General features: G+C 36.7%; 1 protein-coding gene across 3 annotated transcripts in view; it reads right to left on the bottom strand.

Moving 5' to 3' along the window:
- The window catches only part of PDE4D (phosphodiesterase 4D), a 1,961,234-nt gene that overhangs the window by 697,041 nt on the left and 1,242,701 nt on the right, over positions 1 to 21,492 (bottom strand). The window contains exon 1 of one of the 3 annotated variants that reach the window (XM_043987041.1): positions 14,403 to 15,862. The exons of the other annotated variants lie outside the window; for them this stretch is intronic. Within the exon in view, the coding sequence (XP_043842976.1) occupies positions 14,403 to 14,449 (47 nt within the window). The 5' untranslated portion in view covers positions 14,450 to 15,862. Of the gene's footprint in view, positions 1 to 14,402; positions 15,863 to 21,492 lie in introns of those variants that run through there. 3 annotated transcript variants of the gene reach the window in all.

Below are 21,492 nucleotides of genomic sequence, written 5' to 3'. Positions count from 1 at the left end.
AATTTATTAGGCACTGATTATCAAGGGGGAATATTTGGAAAAATTCAAACATGGTGATTATAAGACTCTGATTGCTGCTATCTCTTTTGTGTGACTCTACTTCCTCCTCTGACTCCCTAAACATTGCATGCTTCATCTTCTCTTCTTTCTCTCCATAGTTTCTCAATTGGCAAAATCAACTGTCTCTAAGGCCTCAATTATTTCTTCTACACATATGGGCCTCTAATCTGTGTCTCCACTCCTCACTTCTCTTGAGAGAAACGTAGTTTCAACTCCTTTTTAGAATACCTTGATATTATTACCTGAAACACATCAAAAACAAGTAATTCTCTTCTCCCCAAACCTACTCTATTAACCTGTTTATTATTCTTTCATGGCACCATCCTACTTCTATAGCAGTCAGGCAGATTTAAATCATGATATCATAGATTTAAAGCTGAAAGGGAATTTAATGATCTCTTAGTACAATTGTCCCATTTTATAGTTAAGGAAACTGAAGAGAGTTCAAGTGACTTGCATAAGGCATCCCAGGTAGCAATTGTCAAAGATGGAATTCATCTTCCAGTTCTTCTGACTCTAAATGCCATCTCTACATCTCCCCCACCCCCACTGTAACATATTATCTCTTAGAGAAATTTTTTATTCTTCTTTCTTCAACCCCATATTCAGCAAGTTGCCAAACTCAGTCAACTCTGCAGCTGCAATACAATTCCTACCTGCTTTTTATTTCTCCTGCCACTGCTCTCATTAATGTCCAAATTACTGCTTACCTGGACTTTTATTGCAGCTTCTTACCTAGGTTTCCTACTTTTATTCCTTTCTATAATCCATTCTTCTCAGTGCTAGTCTCACCACATCATTCTTTAGAGCAATACATAAATAAATATATGGTGTATCCATAAATTATGGAAAACTAAGAGAGTATAGCCCCATGTTAAGGCCACAGACTGGGTTAGGAGAGGTCATATCTACCATATCACTGTCATCAATGGCTGTTGTCCTGGCTTGACATTTGGTATGAGATAGTCATTAACCAACTGTCTATATTCTTACTTCTGACCTTCTCATGACTTTTGGGCATGTACTCCAACCTCCACTGCATGGCTCCTCCCTAGTTCTCTGCTTTTATTTTCCTTGAATGCTTGACTCTGGCATATCACTGTCTTTATCCTTTCATATCACCACAATACATGAGTATCACCCCTTTCTTCTTTATTTCCTCTATCTTTCCTTTGATCCCCTGTTCCTTTCTTCCTTCTTTCCCTTTCCTGCCTTCCTTCCTTCCTTCCTCTTTGTTCTCTCTCTCTTCTCCCTCCCTCCCTCTATTTCTCATGTATCCCCTTCTTCCTCCTTAACAAGTTCACAGACTCACAGATTTAGAGTCAGAATGGCCCTCAAAGTCTAACTACATGATGTTACAGCTGAGGAAATTAAGACCCATAGAGATTTTTAAAATTGCTTAAGGTCAAAGAGATAAGTTTCTTTCCTTCCTCCTCTCCTTTCTGTCTTTCCTAAATATTGGTTGCATAAAAAGGATAGAAGAAAAGTATATATTTTCTCAGGGAAGCTGAGATTTGGGTAAGTATACAGAAAGTGAGAGGTCACCTTGTACATATGAGGGACAATTTACTTCCATCAACAAACATATATTATATTCCTATTATGTTCCAGGCACTGTGGTCAGTGCCAGAATACAAAGACCAAGTAAATAAATAAATAGTCCCTGTCCCTTAAGGAACTCACATTCTTGGCTGCTGGTGGTAAATACCTATGTAGAAAATTAAGCAATACGTGTTTATTGAATTGAACAATGAAAATCAATTTTGTATTCATTGGGAACCAAGATATTATCCTTATTGAAAATTATAATCAGAGTCTCTAATTTTAGAATTATTAATTATACTTTCCAGATTGTATGGTATAAGAAAAAGTACTATAAAGAGCATTTCTTTGACATTATCAATTGAATCAGCATCAAAATATCTTTTTACCTTGCCATGAAAAATGTTATAAAGCTAGTCAATATTTTCCATTCATTCCAATGGCAATTAATTATTTTTTAAGTATCAGGTCTACATATAACATTAATTTAAATGTATGCATCTCATTGTTTAATTCTGATGTCTGGTAATGCCAATACATTCCCATATACAATATAAAGACTCTAAAATCTTAGTGATATTATGAGTTCAACCTTTCAGAGAAAAAAGTATTTGGAGAAAGATTTGAAACTATAATTCTTAGGAAAACAAATGTTGAAAACTATCTCAATATGTAACTAGAAAATAATAAAATACTTTTATGATATATTAAAAAAAAGTATTTGGGTCTCACTTGATATCAAAGTATGAGTGTGACAGATCAAAAGATACTTTTTTTAGCCTGAGTAAGCTATGAAATATTTTCTTATTCTGGGAGAAAAATTAAAGTGATAAAAAATAGCCCCAAACTCTAGGCCTATTGCTGACTTGTGTCCTCCTTAACAAGATAGGGTTTCTAGGATGTAGTTTTTTTCACTTACTGCTAACTAAGAACAGTTTCATTCATGTGACTTGCCCAATTGTGTCACCAAACAGTTTTGCCTTTTTCAAGAGAAATTTAGAAGACATTACTGGGTTACCAAGGATCAGTTTAGAATTCAGAAACAGAAGGAAAGGGACCTTAGGAAGAACTCTGGAGAAAAGCCTCTACAAATAAACACCAATGTGTTTTTATCTTTGAAAATGAAATGGATACACACACACACATATGTACACATTTGTATATATATATATATGCATATATTAATCTACATGCAAAACCACAGATATATTATATGCACAATATGTATATATAAACATGCATAAATAAAATCCAATGAATCCCTCATACAAAAAATTTTTGCCATATTATTGCTGACATTTTTCTACCCGAAAATACTTTTACAGATTATCAGTTTACTCTCATCACCAAGAAGTAGATAAATGTTTACTATGTTAATTTTTAACTAATAGGAACAGAGCTTTCCCAAGGGCACACTGCACATTAGCATTAGAAAACCTGAGTTTTGATTTTTCCAGCCAACCTACTAACCACTTGCCTTTAGCAATTCATACATGAAATATAGCCCAGATGGAAAAGGAGCCTATTTCCTGATTGAAATATATCTTCTTATACTGCAGTCCCAGAGGGCAGTCACTTACATGTATCTTTGTCTTCTACAGGGACCAATGATGGAGTGATGCTTAACAAGACACTACTAGCTATGTACTTCAGGAGATTGGGCCAAGATTAGCAGGTCTGGGTCCCTACCTGTGCAGGCTACCACAATCTCTTTACGCTTTAATGGAGGCTCTTTGAGGGTTGCTGCAGCTGAAGGAAAAAAAAAAACCAACCCTCATCATCTGGTGGCTAGTTTTCTGGCAATGGGATTCTGTAAGTATGAACAGGACCAGGGTAATGACAGCAGGATTCAGAACCTTAACATTCTCTAGCACAGTCTTCCGTAACAGGGATCTTTTAAGTGACATGAGATTCTCAAGTCAGACACTGGAAATAGAACAACTTGAAAGTATAATTTGATCATTGCATCAAAATTTCATCATCGCAAAGTATAGGACTATAAATGTGAATAGCTACCTGCTAGATCTTCAATGTGAGGCCTCATTTTTATTCCTTGTTTAACAAACCATAACTAGTCAATTTTTAAACTTTTTTTCTATCTGAAAAGCATACTTCTACTAAATTTATTTTGTTTATAAAATAAACTTTAAAAAATGAGAAAGCCTCTAACTATGGACATCATACAAACAGAATGTCTTAAGTTTCTTAGTAGGTACTCTGTTCTTTTACTCTTGGCACTGTCAGCATATTTAATGTTAATTGAAACAATTTAAATGTTGTTTTGAGTTATTGCAGTTATTATGGCTTTTCTGAATGGAGTTCATGCTACAGTCCTCTTCAAAATACCATAATAATTCTGAGAGGAAATGATTTAAGAGATATCTGCAGTAGGTTTTATAGCCTGGTCCTGAGAAAAATGGTGTCTGATAATTTCCAGCTGGGGTGGGGTGGGCCTGCTAAAGAATAGGATCCTCTTACATTGCCTTTGAGAGCCTAGAGCCACGCCCAGGAGGCTACAGAGTAGTGTTCTAGCACTTGGAGTTTTCTTATGCTAAAGTCTCAACTAAAACCCCACTTTCTGCAGGCAGCCTTTCCTGATACCCTCTAATATTAAGCACCTTTCCCCTGTTGACTATTTCCATTTTATCCTGGATGTATCTTGTTTGTACATATTTGTATACATCTTGTCTCTTCCATGACACTGTGAGTTCCTTGAGGGCAGCAGCTGATAGCAAAAGCAGTCCTTTGTTTTTCGTTGTATATTCACAATGTCTGTCATACAGTAGGTGCTTAATAAATCTCCACTGAGTATTGACTGACAAAATCAACCAAACAAAACTAATTTAAAGAAACAAATAAACTTAACAAATTACTTATAACTTATAAACACCCTAAATTAAATGGTATAGTTTGAATGCTCTTGATCCAAATCTGAGATTCTATGATGTCTTGAGTATTAATAGTTGCACTGTATTTTTACTTTATTTTACTCAGAGTGGGGAATCAAGGGACTGTTTAAATATATATGTATATTTACATATATACACATACATATACATACATACACACACACACACATATATATATGTATATATAATATCCTAGCATGTAAAATAGGAAAGGGGGAAAATTAGCTACATTATTGACTAAATCATTTTCTTAGGTCTTTTCACTTGTAATTATCTCTTCCTATCCTTTTAGTGTCTTATTCTCAGAACTGTTGTTATCATCTCAGTATTTCTGGAAATAAGCCAGGTCAAACCAGGGGAAAAAAGACGGTCGAATTTTAAAGAGAAACATTCCCAAATACTCACCTTACTATTTCTATATGCTTAGAAGATTTTCTTGGGGCAGCTAGGTGGTGCAGTGGATAGAGCACTGGCCCTACTTACTAGCTGTGTGACCCTGGGCAAGTCACTTAACCCCAATTGCCTCACTAAAAAAAAAAAACCCAAACAAAACAAAAAACAATAAAGAGAAACATTCCCCAATACTCACCTTACTATTTCTATATGCTTAGAAGATTTTCTCCCTGGAGCTCTACTATAGAGATTTCCTAAAAATTTCCTACAAGAAACCTTGGCTTATGATCCAATTTCAAAAATGTCTCAACATTTTTTAAAGTGTTTGGCTTCCTCACAGTTTTTAAACTTTTCTTTTTCACCTCAGATTTCCAGTTGCTTATAAGACATCTCCATCTGGATGTTCCACTAACAACAGAAACATACAGTGTCAAATATGCTGATTTTCTCCCTTCCCCAAATTAATGTATCTGCTCATCAGTGTTACTAAACTCAAACTAAGCTCTTAACAGTTTAGTGATCTTTGATTCCTTTCTTTTTATAAAATCATCACAGCAAGGCTTACGAACTGCAAGAGACTTCCCCAGTCATTAAAGCCAAACCCCTTATGTTAAAGATAAGGAAGCTAAGACTCTAAATGGCTTCCCCAAGATCTCACAGTAAGGTGGAGAACTGAGATTCAACCAGTCTTTTATTCCAAATCAAGAGATCTTTGAACATCCCATATCAGTTATTTTCATTTTCTAAATTTTCAGGATTGTTAGGAAACATGAGATTGAAGTACTTGATCTATTTTCCAGGGTTGTCCCTTGAATCTACATGTATTCCAGTTTAGATAAGCACTGGCTCTTAAGGGAAAAGATCTCTGTTCAGATCTTGCCTTTAATAAATATGAGCAGTTTGACCTTGGACTAGGCACCCAAACTCTAGGACCTTAGTTTCGACAGCTCTGTGAGATGGTTTCTGAGGTTCCTTCTTAATCTAGATTTGTAGTTGTCTATTATGATTCTTGAGGCAATATTTCTCATTTTTCCTCTGTAAACTTTATGCTCTTCCACCATATTGTTTATTGTTGGTTGCTTATATGGAACTAAAAAAAACCCAAACAAAACCAAAACCCATTCTCTATCTGAGTTATTTTCTTCATTATTTCCCCAATTGATTTTTAAACTATTATATGTCTGGATTCAGTTTTTTTCTGTGATGTTTTACTTTCTTCAAACTCTTCTCTTATTTGGTACTGTGATCTTATTTATTAAACTAAATTCTTCCTCATTTTTAAGTATTATTATCCATCTGTATCTTTCTATTCTTCATTCCAAGCAAACCAACATTCTTTGCCATCATTGCATTATACCTTGATGATGTCAACAACCTGAAGACCATCATCCCTTCAGTCTCTCACCACTGGAATCTATTCTTTTTTCTTTTATTTTTCTCCAATGACATGTAAAAACTATTTTAACAACAGTTTTTAAAACTTTATGTTCCAAATTCTCTTCGTCTCCCCCTCCCCATCCCCTTGAGAACTCAAGCAATTCAATATGAATTATACACGTTTAGTCATGCAAAATATTTCCATATTAGTCAGGTTGTGAAAGAAAACAGTCAAAAAAACTTAGGGAAAAGAAACTAAAAAAAAGTTATGCTTCAATCTGTATTCAGACACCATCAGTTCTCTCTCTGGAGATGAATCACATTTTTCATAAGTTCTTCTGAGTTGTGTTGCTGAGAATAGCCAAGTCATTCACAGCTGATCATCTTATAATATTGCTGTTACTTTGTATACAGTACATTTTACTTTACATAAGCTCATGTAAGTCTTTCCAGGTTTTTCTGATAGCATCTTGCTCATCATTTCTTTCTTTTTTTTCCTCATCATTTCTTATAGCACAATAGTGTTCCATTATAATCTCTTCCCACAATTTTGTTCAGCCATTCCCCAATTGATGGGCATCTTCTCAATTTCAAATTCTTTGCACCAGAAAAGGGCTACCATAAATACTGTTTGTACATATAGGTCCTTTAACTTTTTTCCTCTCTTTTTGGATAGCAACCTAATAGTGGTATTCACTGTAATCTATTCTACATACAAACACCAGGAGAATATTTTTAAAATATCATTTTCACCATATTCCTTCCCCCTCATGGAAGTGATTCTTGGTTAAATACAGATTGGATTAGAGTAAGGGTCCTCACCACTTATTTTATGTTTCATGAAGCCTAAGGACCCCTTCTCAGGATAATGTTTTAAAACAAAACAAAATAATGGGAATACAAGGAAATTTAATATTAATCAAATACAGTTATCAAAATATTTTAAAAACAAGTTCACAGATCAATTCTATGATTTTGTGAAACTATCAATAGATAGTTTCACTTGCCTACATGTTTTCTAGTTATTTCACGAACTCAATTTTTATCTCTCCAACTAAATGCTCCCTCGAGGGAACATTTTACTATAGGGAAGAGACTGCCTTTTACTTTAATTCTCATTCACTTTCCTTCTTCTAGTGCCCACCAGAATGCTATTATGGCAGATACTGAATAAATATTTGAATGAAGACATGAATGAATATGTCAGAGCCAAGTTGATCTTTATTTTTATCTTTCTCCCTCATTTCCCCAAAATGTCACTGAACCTGTCTTCTTGAAGTAGTAATTCCTTTATGAAGTCCATTCACCAATCCTTACTCTCTCTCTCTCTCACCATCTCTATGAAGTCTAAGTACCAGGAGGGGCTACCAAAACTCTCAAACAACTTCAGAACAAAGAAATATCACACTTCGTGGAATGAAGAGAATTTAGAAGGCTAGTCTTTATTTTAGAGATGAGTTAATGAAGTTCAAAGTGGTTGTGATTTTTTTTTCTCTCTACAGTTAGTAATAGAATAAGTCCTAGCTCCCAGTCCACTCATTTCCCCTAGACCATACTACTTCCTTAACATTGACTTCCTGAGTGAGGAATATTGTTTACTAGGAATTCACTGAGTATCAGTGCAAGTTAAAAGTATCAGTGAAGAGGAAGGGAAAGATGGTTGAATGTTGTTGCTGTTGCATGTCTTTCATCAGACATAGAAAGTTGGAGGTCAGTGAAAAGGAGAAAAGAGAGAGGACCTCTTGCTTAGCTATTTAGCTTGCAATAAATAAAATATAAGGCTGAAACCAGAGGCCTTGGGAAAAAAATCACCCAGAAAAACCAGTAACGCATGTCTTCTCCAATATTTGAGTCAACACTACTATGTATTTTTAAAACTTAACTAGGTCAGCCTCCACAAAGAAGACAACTGGATTTGCCTGTTTAATTTTCCTACCCTTTTCAATGAAGCCAGCTATAGTATATGACTTGCCACTAGACCGTATCAATTCTTGTCAATTAAAAGGTGTGCCACATTGGTTCTACCTCTGCAGAACAGGTTCAGTTTCAACCAGCAAGGCAGTAGTGCTATTGTTCACCCTGGAATGTCCATGTAAACAATATAATGTGGGATGACTGGGTAGTAGAGTTTAAAGAACCCTGGGTATGGAATCATAGAACTTAGGTTATCAATTCCCAGCTCAGCTATTTAGAACCTATGTGATCTTGAGTTAAGTCATTTAACCTCTCTAGATAATTGTTTCCTTGCCTACAAAATGAGGAGACTGGATTAAATGGCCTCTCTTGGTTCCTTCCAACTCTCATTGTATATTCCCAAGAATCCATGACTGCCTCAGTGAGAGAAAAGGGTATGATATTTGTGAAGTCCTATCATTTCACTTTGTGAACCATTGACAAGAATAGCCAATGAAGATACAAATAGAAAGATTTTTTGCTGTGATTACTTTCCTAACCAAAATGTGGTGGGGAAAATAAAGAAACTGGGTTTCATATGCTATGATAGTAATTATTTCCTCCACTATCCCTCTGTAATGAAATGCATTTCATGGAAGTCCCCAGAAGAAACCCCTTCACTTGAATATAACTGAGATAATCTTTCCATCATCAGGAGAAACAAAGAGGCAATTTGGGGGAGAGGGTTTTAGAGGGTTGGGAGAAATTTGGGGTTAAATGACTTGCCCAGGGTCACACAGCTAATGTGCATCAAGTATCTGAGGTCACATCTGAACTTAGGTCCTCCTGTCTCGGGCTGGTGCTCTATCCACTGCGCCACCTAGCTGCCCCAAAGAGGCTATTTTTAATCAAAATCCTTGCCCCACAGAATGAAAAGCTACAGGTCATGGGTACCAGGATCCACTAACACCTTACTACAATGTAAATTTTTACTATACTATGTTGTCTCTTTTTTTCGTATAAATATTTTATTATTTTCCAGTTACAATTAGAGATAGTTTTCAACATTTGTTTTTAAAAGACTTCTAGTTTCAAATTTTTCTCCCTTCCTCCCCCCTCCCAGAGACAGAAAGTAATCTGATATAGAATATATATGTACAATCACATTAAACATATTTTTACATTAGTCATGTTATGAGAGAAGAATGAAAGCAAAATGTTGCCTCTTTTAAAAAAAAAGTTTTTGCTCGTCATGGATGGGTGATCAATTCAAATCATTTTTAAAAATCCAAAGGACCAACCACAAACTAAGGCACTTTCTTACCAAGTTCTGAAAAGAACAGACCTAAAGCTAAAAATGAACACACCAAGAAAGAAAACTATGAGTTTAACAGAACAGATACTCCACCTAAAGCAAAATTTATGCTGTGTTTCATCCAAACTTGAATGACTGCCTTAAACAATGCCTACGAGCTGCAGACTCTTAAATGGAGCCCCAGGGATTAGTGAGCAAGACAACTTTGTATAATTATCAGCTCCATCTGAACTTTATTGGCAATAAGTGGTTACAAATGAATTGCATTTGGCCCAAGTAGAATAGAGAGCCAAGCTGGGAATCCAAAACTTGTCTCTTGGAATTTGGGGAGGTGTTTTGGCATCCAAAGGCAGAGCCACTGCCTCTGTGAGGTGGGTGAAGACGTGAGGAACATGTTTGGGGGAGGCCAATTCTCTGACTGCTGGTTGGGGAACCCTAGTAGAAACTTGGAATCAATTAACAAATATTTGTTAAGCTCCTATTATATGTATGTAGTAAGTCAATGTCCAAGGTGCTAGGGATACAAAATAAAATTTGGAAGTTCCTGCCCACAAGGATCTTACATTGTATGCAGAAATTAAAGTGGCATAGGGAAACTGGCCTGAGTGGTCAAGTCTGTCACTCAGTCATGTCTAAATTAAGCTACTTTTTCTCAGACCTCGGTCATTAAGGTCAGATTTCTTTTCCTGTACATTTGAAGGAGACAATTGATCCTCTCATATCGGCCTAACACCACGTCTAAAATACTTTGACTTCCTGGAAGCCCATGGCTAAGTTCTCAGTAGTTTAAGATGAGTCCCACTGCTTGAATCCAGGGTATTTTCTGAGCAAAAGGTGGTAAACAAACATCTACAGTTGAAAATATTTGTGGTTCTTTGAGAATTAAAAAAGATGCATTTCCCTTCCACTGAGAGCAGGCAAGACCATTCTGTTCTTCTCTCCACCCCCACCTCCCTCTTTCCTCTGATTGGGTCCCCTTGGTACTCCAGTTCTGAACCTCTGTAAGCTTGATAAGAGCAGTTAGTATGAAGAGTGTTTAATTAAGTCCTGGAAGTAAATGGAAGAATTAACCACTCTTCACACCTCTTCAAACATGACTTTCAAGTCTTAAATTGGCACCCCATTGAAGAGAACTATTTTAGAGGCACTTCAGATTTGACATTGATCAAATCCCTTTCTTTTTCTGTCCCTGACATTTATTTTCCCAATTTTAGTGGGGAGTTGAGATTTCACTCAAGTTCAGTGAACTGCCCAAGCTTATAAAGGATTTTCTCCCCACTTGAGTAAAATTATCTTCCAAAGTAGAAATGTTCTAAAACCCTGAAAAAACAGGACCTTTCAAAATGGCAGCCAAGCTTTTGACTCAAAAGTTATATTATTTTTACAAATTAGAATATTCATGAGAACAGGATTCTTATCTGAGAGGGAAGAAGGTTAAACTAAATGTTTTCTGATGAATCTTCTAATTCTAACAAGCTGAGTCTAATATAAAGAACTGAAAGTTTATTGCCCTTTGAAATGAAATTATTTGTATATTTTTGTAACAAAGACAATTCCATGTCTGTTCAAATGGCACAGTTGTCACTGTACAAATTAGGTCATATTTTGAATGACTGAAGAGATATGATCACCCATTTGCCATGTTATATTATCTTGTTAATTTTTCATTTAATTTCATGGCATATAACAATACAGGTTCACAGATCTGGGAAGAACCTTAAGGAGGAAAAAAAAAGTCCACAAATATAGCCATGCATATCTTAATACCTAGAAAGGAGAAGTAATGCAATAATGCAAAAGAAAAATCCCATTCTTTCCTAAATTTAACTATGACCTCGGAAGTAGCTAGATTAAAAATTGTAAAAAAAAAAAAAGATATGCAGTACTTATTTGTCAAATGTGGCAGACAAAAAACAAGATATTGCACCTATCTCTATTTGATTTGGCACTACAGAAGCTAAAAAAAGTGTAATGGAAAGAAAGCTATGCAATCAATCCTACAAACATTTCTAATGTAATTTTAAATAAAAACCATAATACTCAAGTGCATTCTTTATACCACTCTTTGAATACTCAAGAGTTAGTGTTCTATTAAGACAAGCAAAAAGACCATTTATTAACTTGATCTCTTAACAAATAAATGATGACTTCATAATACCATTGCTCAATGATCAAAGCTCTCAACACAGGAGCAGAAAGTATGACAGTCCAAGTTGAAACTCTGTACCTAGATTTATATTTGCATAATCACCTTTGAAAACTTCTAACATCCACTCTATAATTTCTTTTCTCTCTCAACTGTACACAAAGACATGAAAAGAGGCCCAGATTCCCATCCTTCATCCCCTAACTCCTTTTGCACTAAGAAGTTGAAATCCTTCCAATATGGAGCAGCTCAAGTTCAGAGAACCCAAACTACACATCTCAACACTTTTAAAGAATTTATTTTTTCCTAGTTCTGGTCTGCTGCCAACTTTTGGTCTAGCTCTTTAGGGAGAGAAAGACTGCATATGAGTACTGAAAGAGAATCTTTACAAATGAATGAAGTGTAAACCTTCACAAATCCCTTTTCTCAGCAAGTAAATTCATGACTACTGTATATGGCTGGATTGATTTCTTAAAGGTATAAAAGACCTCCTGTTACTTTAAGTCTGTGACTCTAGTGGAGAGAGAGAAGCAGCAATTAATAATGAAAACTATCAGTTGGTTGGTTTTGAACCAAGAGTAATATTAACTGGGTCACCTGGAAAAAAATTCCTCTGAGTTCAACATCTCACAAATGAATCCATCCAAAGAGCTCAGGTGAGAATAGATATACAGAATACACACCCTCTACAATGTCTCAGCCTGGCAAAAGGAAAAAACAAAACAAAACTGGGATGTCATGGTGAAATATACAGAAGTTATCTAGGTATGAGTAGAAAAGAAAACAATTATTGTTCTCTACCTCCCTAAATCCAGTTTGAAAATATGGACACTATAGATCTCAGAGAACATGAATAAGCAAATGTATATGGTTCCAAAACTGCATGGGAGAAGAGCTACATACACACTTAGCTCCAGCTTTTGTGTTTTAGTCATGGGTTTGGTTGTTTTTTTTTTTATTTCAAAAGCAGAACTAAGGTTGATGAAAACACAATAAAACTTGGTTAGAATTCAAGGTTGTCAGATATTTCAAAGAATATAGGAATGTAGACATGAAATCCATGTAATATGCCTAATGACTCCAAGAACTCTGGTACTACATGGCACTGGTAAATAGGGGTGGTGGTAGCTGGAAGAATTTCCTTAGGCAGAGAAAAAACTGCTGCTTTGGGCAGGCACATATTTTTAGGAGCAAAAATCTTTATTTAAAAAAAGGAAAACATCTTGGGAGTCTGACCCACAAATATGCTTCTCAGGATTGAACAATCCTCACACATATTCTCTGTTTCAAACATCCTGCCAAATTCTCAAAGAACAAATGATAGCACCCTATTCCTAAGTGACTTGTTCTGCACTATGATCAGTGAAGCTCTTTCTGTTAGAAACAGAAGTCTGCTCTTATAGAACCTTGCACTGATTGGACTTTTCTGTTGGTGTCGTCTGGAGGGGGCTGCAGAGGATTTGCAGTCATTTTACTTGGGCTCCCACTGATGCAGACTGGAGTCAGGAGAAGGTGGCACCGGACAGCAAGGAAGGAAGGAAGATGCGCCACAAGCGTGAGCCACTGTGCCCCTCGTGCTGATAGAAAATGAGCACCCCTGCAGGGGCACCAATACTGTCACCCACTGATCACTGTGACTCAGTTCAACAGCAGAAACCTCCCTGACATATCAGCTTTTGGAAACCTTCTATTTGACATGATGTGATGAGGTACTTGGAAACACAATAGAAAAAGCAACATTCAGATTTTTGCTAGGGCTATTGAGCAAAAAAGAAAAAAATACAAGGGGAATTTGATTCCAAAAACATATATGAGCAGTATCAAAACAATGCTATCCAAGACAAAGCCTTTAGAGATATACATTGTATACATTCATAAAGTTCCTGCTTTGAGAGCCTATACTTCAGTCCTTCCCTAAAGGTGTAATAAAGACGCATGATTTTGTAATAAGAGGATTTCTCCCTTACATCTCACACACACATACACACACACACACACACACACACACACACATACATATACACACTGATTAGTTCATCTATGCTTTCCAATACAGGCAGCATGACACATGATGTCACAAGCCCTGGCACCTTCACCCATTATATCGAACTTTAATACATTACAAGATGTCAAATACATTGAGCAAGTACTCAGAAAGGGCTGGATTTGAAATGATTCAGGTGTTGACTTCTAAGGTATTTCAAGAGAGTGGGAATATTCCCTGAATAGTTGGAATGATTCTTAAATTTATGACACCTAGACATTGTGTGTGTTTTCAATTAATTGATAACACTGCAAACTCTCCCTTCACCTGTGTTCTGAAGTCAGTAAGATCTATAAAAAAAAAATTTAACCCAAATGGTAAAGGATGATAAAATAGGTCTATGCCCTTCTCTCTCTTGGAAATTCTAAGACACTGACACACACAAACATACACATACACACAAAACAACAAACAATTCCTCTTCTTTAGGTTTATTAGGTCAAATCTTTGCATGAATTGATCATCAAGCAGAAGGAACATAATCTCCCATTGGCTTCTTGGTTTTGTGACACTGGACATTAAGAACTATGATCACATTTTTATATTTATTTTTTATATAATCAATAGTGACTCAGGCAGAATCTGATTTTACATATATTTCAGTGATAAGCTTTACTTGATGCAAACACATTGATTCAAAAGACTCAGCATCTTGTAGCTGTCACAATATTTTATAAACATCATCCTGAGCCTTACAGACAGAAGGGAATATTGATTACTCACCATATCCAGGAATGCCTCCTAAAGGGGAAATTATTCACGTGCATCATGTTCGCAGGTCTTCTAACATTAGTGTTTTCCCTGCCTTAGACTTTCTCTGCTCTGTTTTTCATTGATGAATTCTAACTCTCTTGCTGGAGCTGCCACCATGGGTGATTATTGCAACAAGTACTGTCTTCTCAAATGCCCCCCCTGAAAGCTAACCACAACTACAAGAAGCCTTCCAGGATTTGAAGCAAAATTCATCACAGGTCACTGCAGGTATGTGTCCATCCATTTATGTTACAACAATTCACCAACCCCCCCCCAAGAATCATCAGTACAATCCATGAAATCCTAAACGACAGAAAAAGATCGTCCTGATTAAAAATCCAACCAATTCGAGTAGAAATTAAAGCATCTTCCTAGGAAGGACTCTGGAATGTGGGAAAAGGTTAGTCAAGAGGCAGTGGCATATTTCCTTGGTTAAAAGGATATTGGGGGGGAAATACAAAACTTCAGATCGCTTTGCCATGCTGTCCTTTAAGGAGGGAGATTGCTTTTTCTTCTTTCTCAGACACATATTCCTGTGTGGTCACTTGGATGCAGTGCTCCGTTTTCAGACGTATTAGACAAAGAACGGGGGGCTAGGGGCATTAAAAAAAACCGTGTATAACCAAAGCAAACTTCTCTTCAAAATTTCTGGTCATTGTGTGTGTGTGTGTGTGTGTGTGTGTGGTTTTTTTTTTCCTCTCTCTTTTTTTCCTCATCTGCAAAAGTAGTAGGAAGGCAGTGAGTAATTTGGGCTTCGCATGCCAGGATTACCATTAGCTCCTATCAGGGTTTCTGAAGGGGCTTTCATGAGCAGATTCATTTCTTCTGCCTAACTCCATAATAAGGCTGTCTGCTCTCTTTAAGTAAAATGACTAAGCTATTGATCCTCTCACTGCAGACAGAGCCTCCTTTAATTTGCTGTTCCCCAGACCACGCGAGGGCTTTTCGTATTTTGCTTTGAAAGAAAACAAATCTCGCAGCTGTTAAGTCAGATGTTATCTGAGAATTTCGTCCCAGCTTTTTTTTTTCTCCTCTTCCCCCCCAATTCAGCTCCTCATTAGTTGTCATTCACTCCTGGGGCGCTGGCATCCTTCAGAAAGGTTCTTGAGCCCGAGCGGGAGAGACCTCTGGCATGCTTTTAAAACACAAAGGCAACAGGCTCCCAAAGGCTTGCAGAATTTCCAGCGGAGCCCCTTGAATTCCCCGGAGCCTTTGCTGACCCTGCCCTGGCGCTCTCCGGTTCAACAGCGGCTCCGGACACTTGCAGACTCCGTAACACTGGCTTCTTCACACTCTGCAGCAGAATCATCAGCTCCAGGCTGCAGTGAATGCTGCCCGACAGGGGATGTGCTGGCGTCAAGGGGGCCCTCTAGGTGGGTTCTCCTGACACAGCAAAGCCTGCTGAGCTCAGTGGCTTGGCTCCCAACAGTCCGAAGAGGAGGAGAAGGAGGAGGAGAGAAAAGAGAAGGAGGAGAAGAAAGGGAGGGGAGGAGGGAGGGAAGGAGGGAAGAAAGGAGAGGAGGGAAGAAGAGAGGAAGGGAAGGAGGGAGGGAAGGAAGGGGGTTAAAGAAACAGCTCCATTTGCAAAGAGGCTATTTCTTTGAGTAAGTAATTACTAGGCAAGAAAGGTTAAGCAGTAAAAAAAACCTGTAAATGACCTGGGGGTTGGGGGGAAGACAACAGGGACAAATATATATTATTAAGGTAAGAGGTGATGTTTTTCCCTCCCCTTTCCCTTCCTCCTCCCCCAGAGTAAAGGTGGGGGTTGGGGAAATGCCTAGAGAGAATTTGAAAATGAAGAGCTTGGATCAGGTATTCTTCATGGTTAGAGGGCTTGCTTGGTGATGGGTGAGCCCTCAGCTGCAAATGACCACCCGGTGAATTTTGGGACAGGAAATCCTGTGGAAGCCAGTCCTGGGGGAAGCCAGTTATAACTTCGGTTACAATCCTACATGCGGAAAAACTGCCTGTTTGATTAGGGAGTGTGCTGACAGAGGAGTGTCTAGATAAAACACTGCAACACATACTGTTTATATGGTGCATTTCCTTATTAAGGCTGCCCCTTTTGTTGTAAAACTCCTCTCCTACAATCCCCTGAATGAGCCCCACTACTGTGGATGCCATATTGGAACAAAAATAAAATAGTAAACTATTTGAGGCTAATAGTGGGTTGACACTCCAGGGCTGTTTGTTTGAGATTAGTAGGTTTGAAATGGACTTTCCAATAGTGAACAGTACACTAAATATTAATGTATCGCTTTTAACCAAGGTGTTTAAAGGCCTGGCTGAACAAAGTACAATTCATCTCTTCACTTTCAAGGGAGCACTGAAAGCTTTGGATACACACCCCATGGGTTGCTTTTACTGAAGAGTTCTCTCAATGAGATTCAGTCCTCAAGGAAAATAGAAAATAGTTCATCTTACTGCCAATAACAACAAACCTATATCAAATTAATTTGTTTTCACAAGCTTGCAAAAGATACTTTCACTATAGTCCACAGTTCTCAGGTGCCCAGGTTCTGTATATGGATACTAGCTCAGCTTTTCTTTGCTGAAAACTTGAAAATGATCATTCATTTAACATCTCAAATAGTGATCTTAATGGAAAATCCTTCTCACTGGTGATAGGGGGAATAGCTGGCATACTGTAAACATTTAATAAATGCTTACTTATTAGTTAAAGGATCAAAAGCAAGTTGGATATAAAGAGTCAGATAGGCGTGAACTACCATGGAAGGATGGGGAAAACTGGTTTCCCAAGTCCACAAACCCTCAGTTACTCTTTACTATAGGTCATAGTGGGCCCTGAAATGATCTAATCAAGTATCATGAAATCATTCCAAAGCAGGCATATTATTAATAATAATAACAATAATTCTATTTTTATAATTTGAATACAAAATTGTCAAATTTATATAGTACTTTTTAAAAAAATCACTTTCACAATTATTCCACTGTAAGCACACAGGATTATTGTGAGGTACATAGGGGTAGGTGACTATTTTACAAATTAGGAACCTGAGTCATAGAACAGATAAATAACTTTCTCAAGGTCACTGGCTCCTGGTTATCTTCAGAATGGGAACTAAACCTTAGGTGTTTTCCTAGGGTTCTCTGATGATCATGATAATGACATGAAAAAAAGGCTAAATATTTCAAAGATAGTGCCTATGTCATTATACCACTGAAAGGGTAGAAATGACCCCATCAAGGGGAGGATACAGCAAGTGATTGAGAAGAGTAAACAAGCTTAGCTTCCCCACTTTTAGGACCATATACACTTCACTGAATGTGTTCCTAAGATGACCAAAGGACCCACAAAGAGTGGTGAACTTTGCTTCACTTACTCCATTTCCTCCTTACAACCATTCTCCTTTACCCACTCTGATCCTACCAAGGTCTCATTTATGAATTCTATGATAGTCAATATTTCATTGAACAAAGATCTATGAAGCACCGATTATATGCCAGGCAATGGGCTAGGTTTGGGGGCTATGAAGACAAAAGCTAAAAGTCCTTTCTTCCAAATAGCTTGTGTTTCCCTGGGAGTTATAACAGATAATGTGAGGGGCTTTGGGGAGAGAGAACCTAAATAGCTAAAGGGATAAGAAAAACCTAAATGAAAGGGGAAAAAAATGATTCTAAGAGGCTGAAAGGAGGAGGTAGAGCCCTCCAGGAATGGAAACACAGCCTAAGGGCAGAGAAGTGGGAAGGAGAATAGTGAATTCAGAGAATAGCAAATAAGACTATTTGGCCAGAATACAGAATAAATGAAGAGAATTAATGTGAAATCTGGAAAGGTGAATAAGACAAAAGGTGAGTAATCTGGAAAAGAAAGGAATATGAAGGCGAGAGAGTCACACTGGGAAGGGCCTAACTCTCTGAATTGCAACGTGCCTGGCACATCTTAACACTCCATGAATATTTTATTAATAATAATCCCATTTGCCACTAGCATAGCTAATTAATCAAATTAATCGATGAGGCACTTTGCAAACAGGAATTAAACAAAATGCATTTTAATTGTCAGGCCACCAAAATAAACTTTAAAATCACACAGTGTTCAAGGTATAAATATAGATTTCTGCTGAATTTTAAAAGTAACCCAGATTTTTGGTTTTTCAATTTTAATGACTGTAATATAGAAGCATAAATTTTACCCAAGTAGAAGTGAAAGGTGACTATTAATGTATATGTTCTATGCTCAATCTCCTCTTAGATTATAAATTTTACCTTTATAACCTGGTACACAGTACAGTGCCTTGTACCTAGTAATGAAATGATTAAGGAAGGTTTCTCAAGTTAAATATAAAGAATTATAAATTAAAATATCCTCCCTTTTTGAAAGCAACCAAGGGAAAATCTATCTTAAATATAATCTGAGTTTTTGTAACTAAAAACATTAACTAATGAGCAACATAATATGAAACTCAAGGCAAGGAATTATGAAGCTCAAGGAATAGATGTAGGATTTTCATCTGTTAGAATCAAAGTTATGAGGACTATGACTAGGTTTTAAACTTGAAGAGTATTTCTATTTCTTGTTTTGTGAATAAGTAGGTTAGGTCGTTACTGTCTATTAGAAGCACTGGAGGTACAGTGGATAAAGGTCTGGGCCTGGAGTTAGGAAGACCCCTGTTCAAATTCAGCCTCAGACAGACACTTCCTAGCTCTGTGACCCTGAACAGGTCACTTTACTTCTGTCGCATCAGTTTCTTCAACTGTAAAATGGAGATAATAATAGCACCTATCTCCCAGGATGGTTGTGAGGATGAATTGAGATCATATTAGTAAAAAAACACTTAGCACGGTATGTGACACATACTTGGGATTTAATAAACGCATATTCTTTCCATCTCTCCATATTTCCTAATACTCATTCAAAAATGTGAGGTCCCTACATCTGCATAGGATTGCTATGCTTTCATCTTTATTAGCAGATTTTCTAGAAAATAATGTTTATTTTACTTAATGCTATACCACAAGAGATAGGCTTTCTATAGGGCACTGAGAATGATTTTAAAAAAAATAAACATTTTAATTTAAAATTTTGAATTCCAAATTTTAAGACTCATTTCTTCCCTCACCTCCCCCTCCCTGTGGTGAGAAGAAATCAAATATAGGTTATACATGTGCAATTATGTAAAACATTACCTTATTAGTCACTTTGTATAAGAAAACTTGAATAAAAGAAAAAAATGGAAAAGTAAAAAATAGTATGCTTCAGTCTGTGTTCAATCAATATCAGTTTTTTCTTTGGAGGTGGATAGTATGCTTCATCATTAGTCCTTTGGGATTGTCTTGGCTCATTGTATTGCTGAGAATAGTTAAGTCATTCACAGTGCTTCATCAAACAATATTGCTGTCACTGTGCACGAGGTTCTTCTGGTTCTGTTCACTTCACTATACTTCAGTTTATACTAGTCTTTCCAGGCCATTCTGAAAGCATCCTGCTTGTCATTTCGTATAGCACAATCATATTCCACCACAATCATATATCACAGCTTGTTTAGTCATTCTCCAATTGATGGGCATTCCTTTGACTTCCAATTCACCAGAAAAAAAAAAGCAGCTATGAATATTTTTGTTCAAGTAGGTCTTTTTCTTTTTGGGGGGATGTCTTTGGGATATAAACCTAGCAGTGGTATTTCTAGATTAAAGGGTATGCACAGTTCTATAGCCCTTTGGGCATAGTTCCAAATTGCTCTCCAAAATGGTTGAATCTGTTCACAACTCCACACCAACAGTGGATTAGCATCCCAGTTTTCCTGCATCCTCTCTAACATCCAATATTTTCCTTCTTTGTTATATTTGCCTTTCTGACAGATATGAAGTGATACCTCAGAGTTGTTTTAATTTGAATTTCTCTGATCAATAGTGGTCTAGAGCATTTTTATATGACTATAGTTTTTATTTCTTTGTCTGAAAACTGCCTGTTCATATCCTTTGGCCACTTATCAATTGGGGAATGACTTGTATTTTTATAAACCTGACTCAGTTCTCTACATATTTGAGAAATGTGGCCTTTATCAAAGATACTTGTTTCAAAAATTGTTTCCCAATTTCCTGCTTCCCTTATAATCTTGGTTACATTAGTTTTGTTTGTGCAAACACTTTTAAATTTTCTATAATTAAAATTTTCTATTTTACATTTTGTATTTGCTCTCTGTATCTTCTTTGGTCCTAAATTCTTCCTCTGTCAATAAATCTGACAGATAAAGTATCCCATACTTTCTAAAATTTCACTGAGCATAATCTTAAGAAACAAGGAAAGGCCTCTCTTTGATAAAGGATTAATATTTATGGAACATGATTCAAATAGACTAATTCAGCTCATGCTTTAATAGCAGAACAGATTTGGAATATTACTTAGCATAAATGACATCTTCACAAACAACTTAGTATAATGAATTGATGAAATCCAGACTACTTTTCTTCTAAGAAGTATAAAAATAAAACTACAAGGACAAAAACCCACAGTTTGTGTTGAGAAACAGGCAAGAAAGGTAATCCTGGGAAACAACTATTAGCCGACACTTTGACAAACTTTTTGCCACTCCATGCGTAAGTCATTTAAGGGCTTTGGATATCCCAGTTTCCTGAACTTTAAATAAGGGGGTAAATTAGATGAACTCTGGTTTCTTCCAGATCTATTGCTATGATCCTTTGAAGAGTCTCTCTTGATTGTGGAGGACTTTTCTGGGATGGGAGAGAGATTGTTTTGCTTTTATTTTTTTTTTGCCATTTTATGCCTTTTATCCCTTTCCTAGTCAAAAATACAAAAAAAGTATTTACAAAAAAGAGTGGTTTCCAAGGGGCCTGTTACAATGATAGAATGGCAGATGTCTTCTGAGAGAGATGCAACAGGAATAGAGCTTCTCTCTATGTTGAGATACACGACAGCTTGCAAAGGACCCACAGGGTCAAAGGGCCTTCTTTGCTCATCTGTGAAATACATTTGGCTCTCCCTTGTTTGGGGCAAGATTCTTTCCCTTCTTCTCTATGCTTATATTGTTTCTGTTGATGGTTATTAAGTGTATAATTTTAAAAAGGTAATTTT

The sequence above is a fragment of the Dromiciops gliroides genome, chromosome 1 (assembly GCF_019393635.1).
Source record: "Dromiciops gliroides isolate mDroGli1 chromosome 1, mDroGli1.pri, whole genome shotgun sequence".
Lineage (NCBI taxonomy): Eukaryota > Metazoa > Chordata > Mammalia > Microbiotheria > Microbiotheriidae > Dromiciops > Dromiciops gliroides.
The sequence above is the reverse complement of the archived record's forward strand: the minus strand, read 5'-3'. Positions and strand labels throughout refer to the sequence as shown.